Source organism: Notamacropus eugenii, chromosome 1, assembly GCF_028372415.1.
Source record: "Notamacropus eugenii isolate mMacEug1 chromosome 1, mMacEug1.pri_v2, whole genome shotgun sequence".
In the NCBI taxonomy this organism is placed as follows: domain Eukaryota; kingdom Metazoa; phylum Chordata; class Mammalia; order Diprotodontia; family Macropodidae; genus Notamacropus; species Notamacropus eugenii.
This window is the reverse complement of record NC_092872.1, coordinates 318,928,762-318,943,516: the sequence shown is the minus strand read 5'-3', so window position 1 is coordinate 318,943,516 and position 14,755 is coordinate 318,928,762. Positions and strand designations below refer to the sequence as shown.

The 14,755-nt window shown below is 38.5% G+C and overlaps 1 protein-coding gene and 1 pseudogene across 1 annotated transcript in view; one reads left to right on the top strand and one right to left on the bottom strand.

The window, feature by feature from the left end:
• Positions 1-13,412, bottom strand: part of LOC140517955 (serine palmitoyltransferase small subunit A) — a 32,794-nt gene extending 19,382 nt beyond the window's left edge. Inside the window, exon 1 of the mRNA XM_072629639.1 lies at positions 13,216-13,412. Coding sequence (XP_072485740.1) covers positions 13,216-13,327 — 112 coding nt within the window. The 5' untranslated portion in view covers positions 13,328-13,412. The remainder of the gene's footprint in view (positions 1-13,215) is intronic.
• On the top strand, positions 379-1,439 carry LOC140517954 (ferritin heavy chain-like; annotated as a pseudogene).
• Positions 13,413-14,755: the final 1,343 nt, after the last annotated feature.

The window sequence follows — 14,755 nt, the reverse complement described above, 5'->3', positions numbered from 1 at the left end:
GCCTTTGTGATACATAAAGTTGATGAATTTTTTCCAAATGAAGGTTTACAGTGAAAAAATTGCTTTGGAACCTGTACAGGTAATGCTGGAGCCAAGATGAGGCAAGAATATTGGATCTGTAGCAAAAGCTGAAGGGGGTAGCAATGAATATATCACTTTTGCTCACTGCATGATCCATCAGGAGGCCAAAGAAATAACACCAGAGCAAGATGTTATACTTCATGATACTATCAAAATCATTAACTTCATTAAAAGCCTTAACAGTCATTCTTCAAACCTTTGGAAAGACATGGACTCTGATTACAAAAGCTTATTACTACATATAAGGTGGCTCTCAAGAGGGTGAAGTTTAAACAGATTATTGAAACTGAAAGATGAAATTGTTGTATTTTTTGACTGAGCAGAAATTTGATTGTTAATTTTTTTCATAATGACATGGCTTTCAAAACTGTTATTTGTTGGGTTTTTTTTTTTAAATAATTTAAACAGGCCAGAAGCGCAGGGAAGGGGAGTCGCCGCGGTTTCCTGCTTCAACAGTGCTTGAACGGAACCTGCCGCTCGATTCCCAGCTGGAGCCGCCCTTAGCCACCTGTCCACCTTCACCTCCACTAACCAACACTTCGTCCGTCCTCCCGTTCGCGCAGCGGCCGCCCGCTCAGCCGCCCCCGGCCTCCGCCCCAGCTCAGCCTCAGCCGCAGCCACCGCGCAGCCTCTGCCGCCGCCATGACCACCTCGTCCCCCTCTCAGGTGCGGCAGAACTACCACCAGGACTCGGAGACTGCGATCAACCGCCAGATCAACCTGGAGCTCTACGCCTCCTACGCCTACCTGTCCATGTCTTACTACTTTGACCGAGATGACATAGCGCTGAAGAACTTTGCCAAGTACTTCCTCCACCAGTTCCCTGAGGAGAGGGAGCACGCTGAGAAGCTGATGAAGCTCCAGAACCAGCGCAACGGCCCATCTTCCTGCAGGACATCAAGAAACCCGACCGAGATGACTGGGAGAGTGGGCTGAATGCAATGGAGAGTGCTGTGCACTTGGAAAAAAATGTCAATCAGTCGTTACTGGAATTGCACAAGCTGGCAACTGACAAGAATGACCCCCATTTATGTGATTTCATCAAAACCCACTACCTGGACGAACAGGTGAAGTCCATCAAACAACTGGGTGATCACATCACCAACCTGCGCAAAATAGGGCCCCCCCCCATTCTAGCATGGCGGAATATCTTTTTGACAAGCACACCCTTGGAGACAGTGACAACGAGAGCTAAGCCATACCTGGCTTCCCCCACACCTGGGAACTGTGGTCGTGAGTCCTACTGGCTTTCAGTGCATGTATATTTTGGTTATCTGACCTTTTCATAATCTGTACCAAAAAACTACCACCATTTACATCCCAATAAAGTGACTTGGTACTGATGAAAAAAAAAATAATTTAAACATGTTACTTTAAGGAAAAAATGGCAACATATTTATGTCAAAAGATAAAACTGAAAGTTTTAATTAAAAAGTTAACATATGAAGAATAGGGTGGAAAATGGCTCTTTAGAAATGTTTATAGCTACAGATGATTTTACAATTGAAAATAACATTCCCAAAGATTTAATTGTAAGAATTATAATTGATCATCTGAAGTGCCTGGAGATGCAGTTTCAGAAATACTTCCCTTCAAATTGTGATTCTAAAAAACTAAGTTGGGTTCATAAACCATACTCGACTGAAATAAAAAACATGTCACTTGCCATTAAAAGTTCAAGAAGAATTTGCCAAGACATCAAGCAACACAGGTTTAAAATTTGAGTTTCCTTAAAAATCTTTAAATGAATTTTGGCTTGGGATTAGGACAGAATTTCCAACAATTTCTGAAATGGCCCTAAATATACCTCTGTCATTTTTTTACTATATACTTATACAAAGCAGCAGTCTCAGCACTGACAATTATAAAATCAAAATATCAATCAACTCTGAAAAACGCTGATATGTTCTATATCCTGCAATATCAAATGTTCCACCAAGCTCCATCTTATTAGTAGGGAAATTTGATTTCATCTTTCATAAATGATAAAATTATATATGTATACATACATATATATCCCAGAGAATTGTTTTAAAATAAATTTCTTTATGATTTATTATCAGTAAATGTTTGATTTGTATACTTTTTTTATATACCCAGAGTCATGTAAAAGTTTCTCAGGCAAAAAGGGACTGCAAGTGGAAAAAGTTTAATAAGCTCTGCTACGAAATATTTTGGATCTCATTTGATCCTTATTGTCTCCATTTCACAGAAGACAAACTTTATGTATATTGAGAGAGATCAAGTGACATGTTCAGGGTCTAAGTCTAAGGACAGATTCAAAATGAGGTCTTTCTGATTCCAAGTCTACTACTGTTTACCCACGTTATCAGAGGTCTCAAATATGCATTTGGCCCACAATACTCCAGAGTGTGGCTCAAACCAGATTAAAATGGCATTGGGAAATATTTACCGAAAAAAATACAATAAAACAGAGATAATATTAATATGCGGTTTTCTAAGTCAACATGCAACCCAGGGATCCTAATGTTCAATTTAGTGGCCCTCTTTTCTTTCGGAGTTTGACATCACTGCACTATATCACACTGCCTCACAGGATAAATGGAGACATGCATGAAGGGTGTGAACAAGCAGATTACAGAATGATGTATGACCTGAAAGTATGGTGAACTGGTCATATCAGAACTTGCAGAGGAAAGACCATAGGAAGTTGGATTAATACCCTGTGGAGAATGTAAGGACAAAAGTAAAACAGAATTAGAGGTAATGGATAGGGTGCAAGCTCTATTGTTAGAGAAAGAGAAGAAATTGTTGGGAATGCAAATCGATCAAAGCATCCCCAGAACTTAAAGTTCATAGACACTCTGAAATCTATCCACAGACTCCCTGAACCTTGTTCTAAATCTTCTTCTTCTGTTTTCTTGGATTAAAATAAGATCCAGTCACATGCCAACTGCCTGCTGGAAATCTCCACCTGCATATTTCACAGGCCTATCAAGTAATTCAAGCAATCCAAATAAAAGAAGATTTCATACCATCTCCCAAACTCTGCTTTAAAAAAATTCCTACCATGCTTCTAGTTTTTGTTGAGAGCATCACCATGCTTCCAGTCACCCAGATAAACAACCTCAGGTCTTTGACCCCTTGACCCTTACTTCCCTATCCCAATCAGTTGCCAGCTCAACTCTGCTTCAAACCTGTTTCTCAAACTTGTCTCCCACCTCTCTCCATTCACTCCTGCCATTGCAGTTACCACTACAACTACTTAGTTCTCATCTCACTGATACAACAGCCTCACTAATGCAAGCCTCCTAATTGGTCTTCCTACTTTGAATACATCTTTCAAAAAACTGTCAAAATAGCTTTCCTGAGGTCTGACCATGTCATTCTCTCAATCAAGAAATTTCATTGACACCTTACTGAACTGAAGATAAAATACAAACTTTTCAGCAGACATTTAAAGCCATTCACATACAACTTGTTTCCAGTCTACCTTTCCAGACATTGCACAATATTCACTTTATATACTTTAAATCCCAGACAAACTAGTCTACTTAACCTTTCCTGAAATTCAGCATTCCATCTTCTGCCTGTGTCTTTAAACAGGTTGTTGGACCCAATCCTGGAAGATACTGTCTCTCACCTCCACTTCCTTGAATCCTTGGTTTCCTCCAAGGTTCAGGTCCAGTGCCATTTCTATTGGAAGCCTTTACTGGTACTCCTAGTGCTCTCTCTTTTTTCAAATTTTATAGTTTCACAAATGCCTAGTATATGGTTTATTAATTGTAAACAATTAATACTTGCTGAAGAAATTAGCAATATTTAGCCAGGATGATTTATTATAGTACCACGAGATTCATAGATTATTAGACATAAAAAAAAAGGGTTCACTCTGATCTGATGTGTGTCCAGTTCTGTCATTTTATAAATGAAAAAACTAAGACAGTGATATGAAGTGATTGCCTTGTCCAAGGTCCCAATAGTACAAAGCCAGGACTTCTTGTCCAATGCTCTTTCCATTATACTAGATTGTATCTTCCACCGACTAACATGAACTATCAAAAGAGAACCAGCAAAATATATTTTCATCTGTCTTGCTTGCCTTGGAAAAAAAAAAAAAACTGTATCCTTTAGATATTTAATATAAGACAAAATAAATGCTGGATAATTTACGTACGTATTCAAAAAAAGAAAACAGAAGACTGGAGATATAGCAAAAAGAGCACTAAAGTAAGAGGCAGGAAATTTGGGTCTGAACCCTGGTTTTGCACCTTTCATAGAACTGAGTAAACAATACTTAACCTCCCAGGACAGCCATTTCCCTGCTTGTCAAATGAACAGGTTAAACAAAATAATCTGAAAATTCCCTTAGAAAGTCTCTAAGGGAATTTGGTTAGCATATTATTACTAATGGCTTATTTATATGCCCGGTGGTGTTTAGATGATAAAAGAAGTGGGAGACAAGATTCCAGTTGTACAGGATCAAGTTACATATACTGAGATTAAGAAAAAAAAAAACCAAAAAAAACCTCAAGACCATAAGACTTAGTTTGGCAAACACAGCAATACATCTGATTCATATTTATTTGACACAACTAAGGTATAATTATGTTATCTTGGCATGATCCAAATTCAAATTAAAAAGTTTATTTTTCATTTTTCTCCTACTCCTATACTGTCAACAAGACCCTACAAAGTGTGTTTCATACTGGATTTGCATCAATTTAGGGTGGCTGCAAAACAAGTTCAAACTTGACAACACTATACACACCCTGTTGCACTATCTTCTTGTGTCTCACATGATTTTTATTTTTCAGACCTCCCTGAGGAAACTCACTGTACCAGTGATGATCTGGTAGGTAAAGCTGCTCTGCAACTTAGAGGCTTACAGAGTAGTCTGGAGCACTGAGAAGTTAAGTGACTTGCCAGTATGTGTCAGAGACAGATAGTGAAGGCAGCCAGGTTTTCCTAAATACAAGGCTTGCTTTCTATTCACTACACCATTTGCTTGTCCTACAAAATATTAAAAAGTAATGCTTTAAGACAAGTTAATAGTATACCATCATACCCAAACAGCAACTTCAATAGAATACTCATATTCACAATGGACACTGGCAATCAACAAGGAAGTATGTTGATAAAATAAATCTACAAAATAATTAGCATTTCAATATATTACTTCAATAAGAAGGTAATAAAAAAATTTATTAGAAATAAATACAAAACCAATAAAGTAGATAACGCTGGCTAATATGATTTTTAAAAAGGAAAGAAAACAAATTACTAGTATTAAAAATGAAAAAGGTAAATGCACAACCAATGAAGATGAAACTAAAGGAGTTACTAAGATTTATTTTGCCCACCTTTATGACAATAAAATTGACAGTCTAAATTATATGGGTGAATATCTACAAAAATATAAATTGTCTAGATTAACAGAAAAGGAAACAGAACTCTTAAATAATCCTATCTTAGAAAAAGAAATCAAAGAAGCCATAAATGTGCTCCAGAAGAAAAAAAGTCCAGAATCAGATGGATTCTACCAAATTCTACCAAACATTTAAAGATCAATTAATTCCAATTCTATGTAAACTGTTTAAAAAAAGTAAAATGCTATCAAATTTCTTAGATGATACAAATATCATTTTGATACCTAAAGCGGGGAGAACAAAAACAGAGAAAGAAAACTACAAGATACTTTCTCTACATCACACAAAAATTTTAAATAAAACACTAACAAAGAGCAATATATCACAAAGACCATATAACATGAATAGGCTAGGTAGGGCTAGTTCAACATTGGGAAAAGTATAATAACTGAACATATCAATAACAAAAACAACAAAAATTATATGATTATTTAGTAGAATCAGAAAAAGCTTTACAGAATTCAATCTTCATTCTTATTTAAAAAACAAAACACTAGAATGTACAGAAATAAATGGAACATTTCTTAAAATAACTAGTATCTATCTAAACTAAGAGTAATAATAATAATCATTCTCTGTAATGGGGATAGCTAGAATCCTTTTCAGTAAGATTAGAGGAGCAGTATGTCAATTATCATGATTACTCAATACTGTACTAAAAATGCTAAATATATCAATAAGACAAGAAAAAGAAATTAAAGGAATAAGCCTAGACAAGAAGGACACAAAGCTATCACTTTTTGTCGATGATATAATTGTATACTTAAGAGAACCTTAGAGAATCAACTAAAATAACTGACACAATGAATAACTTTAACAAAGTTGCAGGATATAAAATAAACCCATACAAATCATTAGTATTTCTTTATGTTACCAACAAAACCCAGTAGGAAGAGTTAGAAAGAGAAAATCTATCAAAAATAACTTCTTGTTGTTCAGTCATTTTATAGTCATGGCTGACTCTTTGTGACCCCATTTGGGTTTTCCTGGCAAAGATAAGGGTTGTCACTTACTTCTCCAGCTCATTTTACAGATGAGGAAACTGCAGCAAACAGGATTAAGTTACTTGTTCACTGTCACACAGCTAAGTGTCAGAGGGCAGATTTGAACTCAGGAAGATGAGTCTTCCTGTCTCCAGACCCTGCACTCTATCCACTATACCACCCAGTTGCCCCCCATTTCAGTTATGTCTGATTCTCTGTGATTTCATTTGGAGTTTTCTTGGCAAAGATTCTAATATGGTTTGCCATTGCCTTCTCCTTCTTTTACAGATGAGGAACTGAGGCAAACAGGGTTAAGGGACTTGCCCAGTATCACACAGATAAGTGTCTGGAACTGGATTTGAATTCATGAGGATGAGTCTTTCTGTTGCCAAGTCCACTGTTCTATCCACCGTGTCACCTAGATGCTAGCTAAAAAGAAGTGCAGACAGCATAAAGTACTTGGGAGCGTACCTGTCAAGGCATACACAGCATCTATGTGAACACAATTTCAAAACACTCTTTGCATAAATAAACAGCAGATCTAAACAACTGGAGTAATATTAATTGCTCATGGGTGTAGACTGGGGCATTATAATAAAAATGACAATTTTACCTACATTGATTTATTTATTCAGTACCATGACAACCAAACTACCAAAGAATTACTTTGTAGAGCTAGAGAAAATAATAATAAATTTCATCTGGAAACAAATGGCAAAGAATATTAAGGAAACCAATGAACAGCAAAATTATAAGGATGATCAACTGTGAAAGATTTAACTACTATGATCAAGACAATGTTGCAAGGCAATTCCAAAAGACCCCATGATAAAAAATGTTATTCACTCCCCAAAAGAAAACTAATGGATTCAGAGTATTTTCTGATAAAATTCTCATTTCTCAAATATTTATAGAAAACTGAGTCAAATTTATAAAAAAAATAAGTCATTCCACAATTGCTAAATTGTCAAAGGATACAAACCCATAGTTTTCTAAAGAAACAGAAGTTTTCAATTTTTAGTCATATGAAAAAAATGCTCTAAATCACTAATACACCACTATGATTACAGGCCCTAATCACTTCACATCTAGACTAATCCCATAGCTTTCTAACTGACATCCCTGCTTCCCAAATCCAGTTCATCCTCCACTCAGTAGTCAAGTGATTTTCCTAAAGTACTGATCTAACCACATCATCCACTTTCCCCCAATAAATTCCAATGACTCTCTGTTAACTACAGGATTACATATAAAATTCTCTCTGTGTCCTTTAAAGCCCTTCATAACCTAGCCCCTACCTTTCCAGTCTTCTTTTACCTTACTTTCCCCCATATTATCTGCCACCAGTGACACTGGCATTTTGGCTGTTGCCTGGAGAAGACATTCTTATTCTCTACTCCATTTATTTTAATTGGTTATCTTTTATGCCTTAGAATACTTGCACTTATCTCTGCCTTCTGACTTCCTAGGCTTCCTTCAAGTCTCACTTAAAATGCTAAGGTCACACAGCTATATTAAGAGGATTTTTCTAAGGAAAAGGATCTATTAGTACAAAAATATTTATAGCAGCTCTTTTTGTGGTGTCAAAAATTGGAAACTGAGGATATTCATCAACTGGGGAATGGCTAAACAAATTGTGGTATATGATTACGATGGAATACTATTGTTCTATAAGAAATGAAAAGCAGGATAGTTTCAGAAAAACCTGGGAAGATTTATATGAACTGATTCAAAGTGAAGTGAATAGAACCAGGAGAATACTGTATATAATAACAGCAATACTGTAAGGATGACCAACTGTGAAAGATTTAGGTATCCTGATTAAGACAATTTCAAAGGATTCATATGACAAAAGCTACCCACCTCCAGAAAGTGCAAACTAATCCCCATTCCAACCCCACCCCCCCAACCAGAGAAGTTTCGGTCCTAAAGTGGAAGACCTGTGAAGTGGGGCTGTACCATTATTGCTTCTGTCACCCTCTGCTACCAGCTACCAGAAGTCAGTGCCAGAGCTCAGGTGGGGTCCTGCTGCCCCACTACTTTGAGTCATATTTGTGTAAAATGAAAACTATTGGTATACTATTGGAAAACTATTGGTTTACTTTTTCTTTTGTGTTTTGTAACATAATTAATATGTAAACATCTTGCATGACTTCACATATATGATATATTGCTTGCATCTCAATGGGTAGGGGAGAGGCAGAAGAAAGGGAGAGAATTTGGAACTCAAATTTTTCAAAAACCAATGTTAAAAATGTTTTTTGCATGTAGTTGAAAAATATTTAACAAATTTTTTTTTTTAATTTAAAGAAAACCTTTTCTGATACCCCATAATTCTACTCCCTTTTCTCTAAGAGTTTACCCTGTATATCTCTCGTCAACTTCCCCAGGAGTTCAAGGATGCCTCCATTGTCCATCTCTTTAAACGTAATGGGAATAGATTGCCCCACAACAATCACAGGAGGGATTATCTCTCTTAGTAAATGCTGGCAAGATTCTTGCTAGAATTAATAGGTTCATCCTTCACCTGGAAGATGGTCTTATACCTGAAAGCCAGTGTAGCTTCAGAAAGGGCCGAGCAACAGTCGATATGGTGTTTGCTGCCCAACAACTCCAGAAGAAATGCCAGGAGCAGAACAGAGGTCTGTAAACAATGTTTGTAGATCTGACCAAGGCCACTGACACTGTTAGTCATGAGGGCTTATAGCAAATTATGTCAAAATTTGGTTGCCCAGAGAAGTTCATCAGCATTGCACGTTAATTTCATGATGGTATGTTAGAAGGGTTCTGGATAGTGGACAAAGCTCTTGTGCCTTCCCAGTCATCAATGTAGTGAAACAGGGCTGTGTGCTTGCTCCCATGTTTTTTAGCATGTTTTCAGCCATGTTGTCAAATGCTTTCAGTGAGGATGAACACGGCATTAAGGTCAACTACTGTACTGATTCTTCAATCCAAAAAGGGTACGAGCCAGGACCAAAGTAGAGGGAGTGTTGATGCATGACTTTCTGTTTGCAGATGACTGTGCACTCAACGCAGCCTCTGAAGTTAAGATGCAACAAAGTACGGATCAATTCTCTGATGTTTGTGCTAATTTTGGTCTAATAATCAACACCAAGAAAACACAGATGCTCCATCAGCCACTACCACACCATCCACACATGGAACCATTGGTTACAACAAATGGAGAAGTTTTGAATGCTGTGGATAAGTTCACTTACCTTGGTAGTGTACTTTCCAGGGATGTACACATTGACAATGAGGTTGATTCACACATTGCCAGAGCTAGCTCAGTGTTTGGGAGGCTCCAAAGAAAAGTATGGGAGAGAAGAGACTGACTACCAAACTGAAGGTCTACAGAGCCATTGTGCAAACCTCATTGTTGCATGCCTGTGAAACATGGACAGTCTACCAGCGCCATGCCAGGAAACTGAACTGATTCTATTTGAACTGTCTTAGGAAGATTCTGAAGATCACCTGGCAAGATAAGGTACCAGACCCTGGGGTCCTTACTTGAACTAAACTGCTTAGCATTCAAACTACTTCAGAGAGTGCAACTCTGAAGGGCTGGTCACATTGTTCAAATGCAAAATTTTTGCTTGCCAAAAAGACTATTTTATGTAGAACTTTACATGATGGTCAGAAACGATACAAGGACACTCTCAAGAGCTCTCTCAAGAACTCTGGATTTGATTGTGGGACATGGGAGACACTGGCACAGGACCACTCTGCATGGCATGCTGTTTGGAATAACCACTCCAAATGTTCACACCGACTATCTGTGCCCAATCTGTGGTAGTGCATTCCAAGTTCATACTGGTCTGATGAGCCATAGTAGGACGCAATGAAACTTCACTTTATCATGGTGATGTCATTTTCGTCCTCTTAGAGAAGGGCAACAACCAACCAATCTGACTAATTTAAGTAAGAGCCACTCCCCAGATGAAAAAAGGTCTAAAAGGAAGAGCAGACAGTATTCTAAGGAAAAAATTTAACCTTTCAATAGCCATATGAAAAAATGCTCCAAATTACTAATTAGAAAATTAGAAGCAACTCAGGTTTTACTTCATATCCATGTGATTGGCAAAACTGACTAAAAAAGAAAATGACAAATACTGCAGGTACTATGAAAAAAAGGTCATGCCTAAAAACTCTTCTGGTTACTGGCATTTTAGGCACTAACTTTCAGAGGTAACCCTTTAGTAGCACCCAAAGGGGTTTGTGATCCAAGAGTGGGTAGAGGTGCTGGCAATGAAAGCACTCCAACCCCTGCTAATTCAATTCTCTGACAATCCAAGCTTCTTGACTGTTGCAGTTTTAGGCACAGATTTTAGAGTTTGCACCAGTGTTAAGAGGGGAAATCTTTATAAGAGGATAGGTTGAAGTTTATTTAAAAAGAAAATAAATGGCTGTGTAAGAGTATGAAACATGGAGATTTTGGAGAGGGAAGTCCAGAAGTGCAGGGCTATTATAATTATGTGAAATAGCAGAGCAGGAAACTGAAAAGTAGGAAACAAGACCCTAGTTCAAAGTTTTCTCAAAGCACCTCTCTAAGCATTGTCCTGGGAAACCCTTTCTTCAAAACTAGTTGATGGAGGCCAGCTCATGAAGAAAATCAGTTACAGATAGGAGTGATAAGCCCACAAAGGTGTCTCTGGTAAAGGTAGAGAACAGCTCAACTGCTGAGGTCACTCCAGTCTCTACACAGCTACGAGGCAACAAGTCACTCTTACTCCTGGACAAACCTTGACATTATCCAACCCTAAGCATATGATAGGAGTGTGAAGTTCGAGAAAAATTAGTAGTCTAGTTTATATAGAAAGTAAAAAATACTGGAAAAAGCAGGGGTCACTTAATTGGAAAAGGTTATAAATGCCAAGGCAAAGAGTTTGAACATTTTCCTACAGGAAATTTTTTGAGCTTTGTGAGTGACAAAGGTTCAATCTGTGACTTAAGGTTACTTTGGAAGTTATGTAAAGGATGGATTGGAAGGGATATAGTGGAAATAGAAATATCAATTAGGAACCTACTATATTCTCTGGGTTCTACAAGGTCTCAAATCTCCAATGTAGTTTTGAAGTCATTGACAACAACACCTTTTCAAAAACTCTGTGATTAGAAAAACCTCTTATAAATGTAATTATTTGTTAGAACATATCAACCAGTGATGAAACTCATGTTTGTAGCAGTGCCAAAACACAGACTAGAGGAACAAATCATTTAGTTGTTGATATTATCTTCAACCAATTAAAATAACTAAATCAATGTATCTTTCAAATTAGTCACTCAATTACTCCTGCTAACTAAATGGTGCCAGGGCATGGATAACCAAAGAATTACTTGTTTGAATTTCAAAGTAACAATAATATTCTGAAACCTCAAAGTACTTTTATAGATAGATAGATAGATAGATAGATAGATAGATAGACAGACAGACAGACAGACAGACAGACAGACAGATATCAAGTTACAATAGTATCACATAACTCACAAAGAACTAGAAATCCAATCCAGGAAATATGAATAGAATTCTCACTTTCCAGTTCCAAGAGATGAGACTGATAGCATTACCTCTCAAACTATTATCAGCAAAGCACTACACTAAACTAACCTATCCTCTAAAATTTCTTACAGGATACTTGAAAGGACTTAGGAGTTCAAAGTAAGGTGAGGGTAAACAGAAAGGGCTAAAAATGTCTTTAAGGATGATTTGGCATTAATGGTTTTTGGTCACTATATTAATCCCATTAGCATGTAGTTTTAAGAGAATCTGGATAAATATTTTATATAGAGTAGTAATAGGATTACTTCAGTACTTTACTTTTTACACATTCCTTTTAAAAACTAAGTCACCTCCAGAAAACCATATTAAAAACAAAAATGGTATACAGAAACGAAATATCATTTGCCACTGACATGGCACAAAATAATTATACAGGATGGTCAAGTAAGTAAATGTCACATTCTTTCCTCTGAAAAATCACCAAAATCACCAAAATCCGCTTCAGTAAGGTCTATATGGTCTTATTATTAGTTGCTAACTCTTTCTAATTCAAATACAACTAAGCATTCCTTTCCTTACCGTATACAAATAGTATATATGTATATATACATATATACTACATATATATATATTGCATAAATAGTTCAGTGTTAATAAATAAAATCTGAAACTTAAAACTGATCCATCACAAAGATAAATCTAAACTGTTTCTCTTGCACCAAATATTTCGAAACTTTGAAAAAGGCTGATATAATGAACTTCAAGGTGTTGCGCTACAAGAGGCACACAGACATCTCTGCCTCTCTTTCACACACATAAGAGGAATGCAGGTTACCTTCAGGCCAACCACACGAATCTAAGCTCCCCACAGCTTCTGCAGCATGCATCTTCACTTGCCTGGACACTTTGCTCAGAGGTCACCCTCACCTCGTTCGTCTCCTCCCCTCCCCAATCTCAGCGGTATCCAGCACTAGGATGCACGCGAGCGCTTACCACCCACCACCCCACCCCCTTTTGACCACCCCCACTTCTCCAGGCCCTTTCTTCCACAGGTACCCATCAATCTTTCCCACGCACTTACAGGCCTACACTTGCCGTCTAGTCTAGCTTTCTCCCCACAGATCTACCTCAGACTATCAGGAGCTCTCCCCGCCATTCAGCATCAGGGGCCTGGCCCCTTTATTACCGCCCTCCCTCCCTCCGCGCCCACCCACCTCCAAGTCCCTCACCGCCCGCCCCCGCAGCCAATCGAGCAGGATACTGAAGACAGTCCTCTCCCAGGGTTCCAGCATATAGAGCGCGGTGACGAGCAGATACTGGTAATAGAACCAAGACATCTGCTGCCAAGCCCTTCCCAGCGTCCTGCCAGCCATCGGAACCTCTACCGAGAGATGTGTCTTCCGTGTGTCTCCTTGGTCCACACCCACTCTCTCCAGCTAAGCCCGCTCTCAGTCCGTTCAGCCTAACGAAACACGTACGTCACCGCGCACGCTCAGCTCCGTGTGCGTGCTGACGTCACCTCGCGTTCCTCCGGGCTCTCGCTTGGCTGCACCGCTTGCCAGGATGGGTCGCACCCCTCTCCCCTGCACCGGTGCTAAAGCTGGATTCGAGCTTGTCCCTCGCTGGTTTGAACTGATCGTGCGGTGGCTCGAGGGGCATCGCTGGGGAGACGCGGGCTTGAGATGTCAATAAGAATGTCCTAAAGAAGTCTTAGCCGAGTTGAAGGAAAAAGTAGCTGGAGTGAAAGTACCTATTGGTAGGATAACTTGAAAGGTCACCAAATGTCAAGGATGACCGAGGGAGAGGACCTGGTAGTTCGCTCCTCGGGGTGCCCTGCCTCCATAAAGTTAAATAGCAGACTTCCTTAGAGCCCGGCTGGACATCTCTTAATCCTGCTTCCATAGGACCACTGTGACCTGGAGTGTACAACTATAAGCATCTACCTGTCTGTTGTTAAGTCGTTTCAGATTCTTTGTGACCCCGTTTAGGATTTTCTTGGCAAAGAGACTGGAGTAGTTTGCCATTTCCTTCTCCAGATCATTTTACAGATGAGAAAACTGAGTTGCCCAGGATCACAGAGCTAGCAAATTGTTTGAGGCCGGATTCGAACTCGGTTAGAGGAATCTTCCTGACTCCAGGCCCAGCGTTCTATCCACAGCACCACCTAGCGGCTCCCAAGCATCTACCTACTTATACATTTTTTAAAGTTGTCTGTTTCTGTAAGTGACGACCAGATCAGGAGAAAGGAGAAAGGAGAAAGAATCATTTGTAACTTCAAGTCCAACTGTGCATTCATTTCCTTACCCTGACAGGAGCTTTCACTGCCCTAGTATTTCCAATCACAAAATGAGCAAAACCCAAAACAGCATAAAATGGAGAGAAAGGGCATGAAAACATTAGAGTGAGTTCACATGTATCCTATGATTGGAGAGGGGGGAGGGTGGAGAGAGACAAAGGCAGAGAGAGAAATGGGAGTTTATAGCTTTTTTCATTGTAAAGAAAACTATTAATGCAGAAATTATATAGCATACTAATGTGTAATAATGATGGTTCTAGGGATAATTTCAGAGAGTGAGAGAATAATATTTTCTCTCTATGTTGGGCTCCCATCTCTACCTCAGTTACTGCTGAAGGGTAAACAATATCTCAAATTCCTTTAAAGGCAAAAAACCCTCTTCTCAGCCGACATTAAATTAGCCACGTTATAAGTGGTGCCCAGTTTTTAATAAGTGAAAAGGCATTAGTTTAAAAAAAAAACTGATAGAACACAGCTTAGGCTCTAGCCCAAATTATCTCTGACA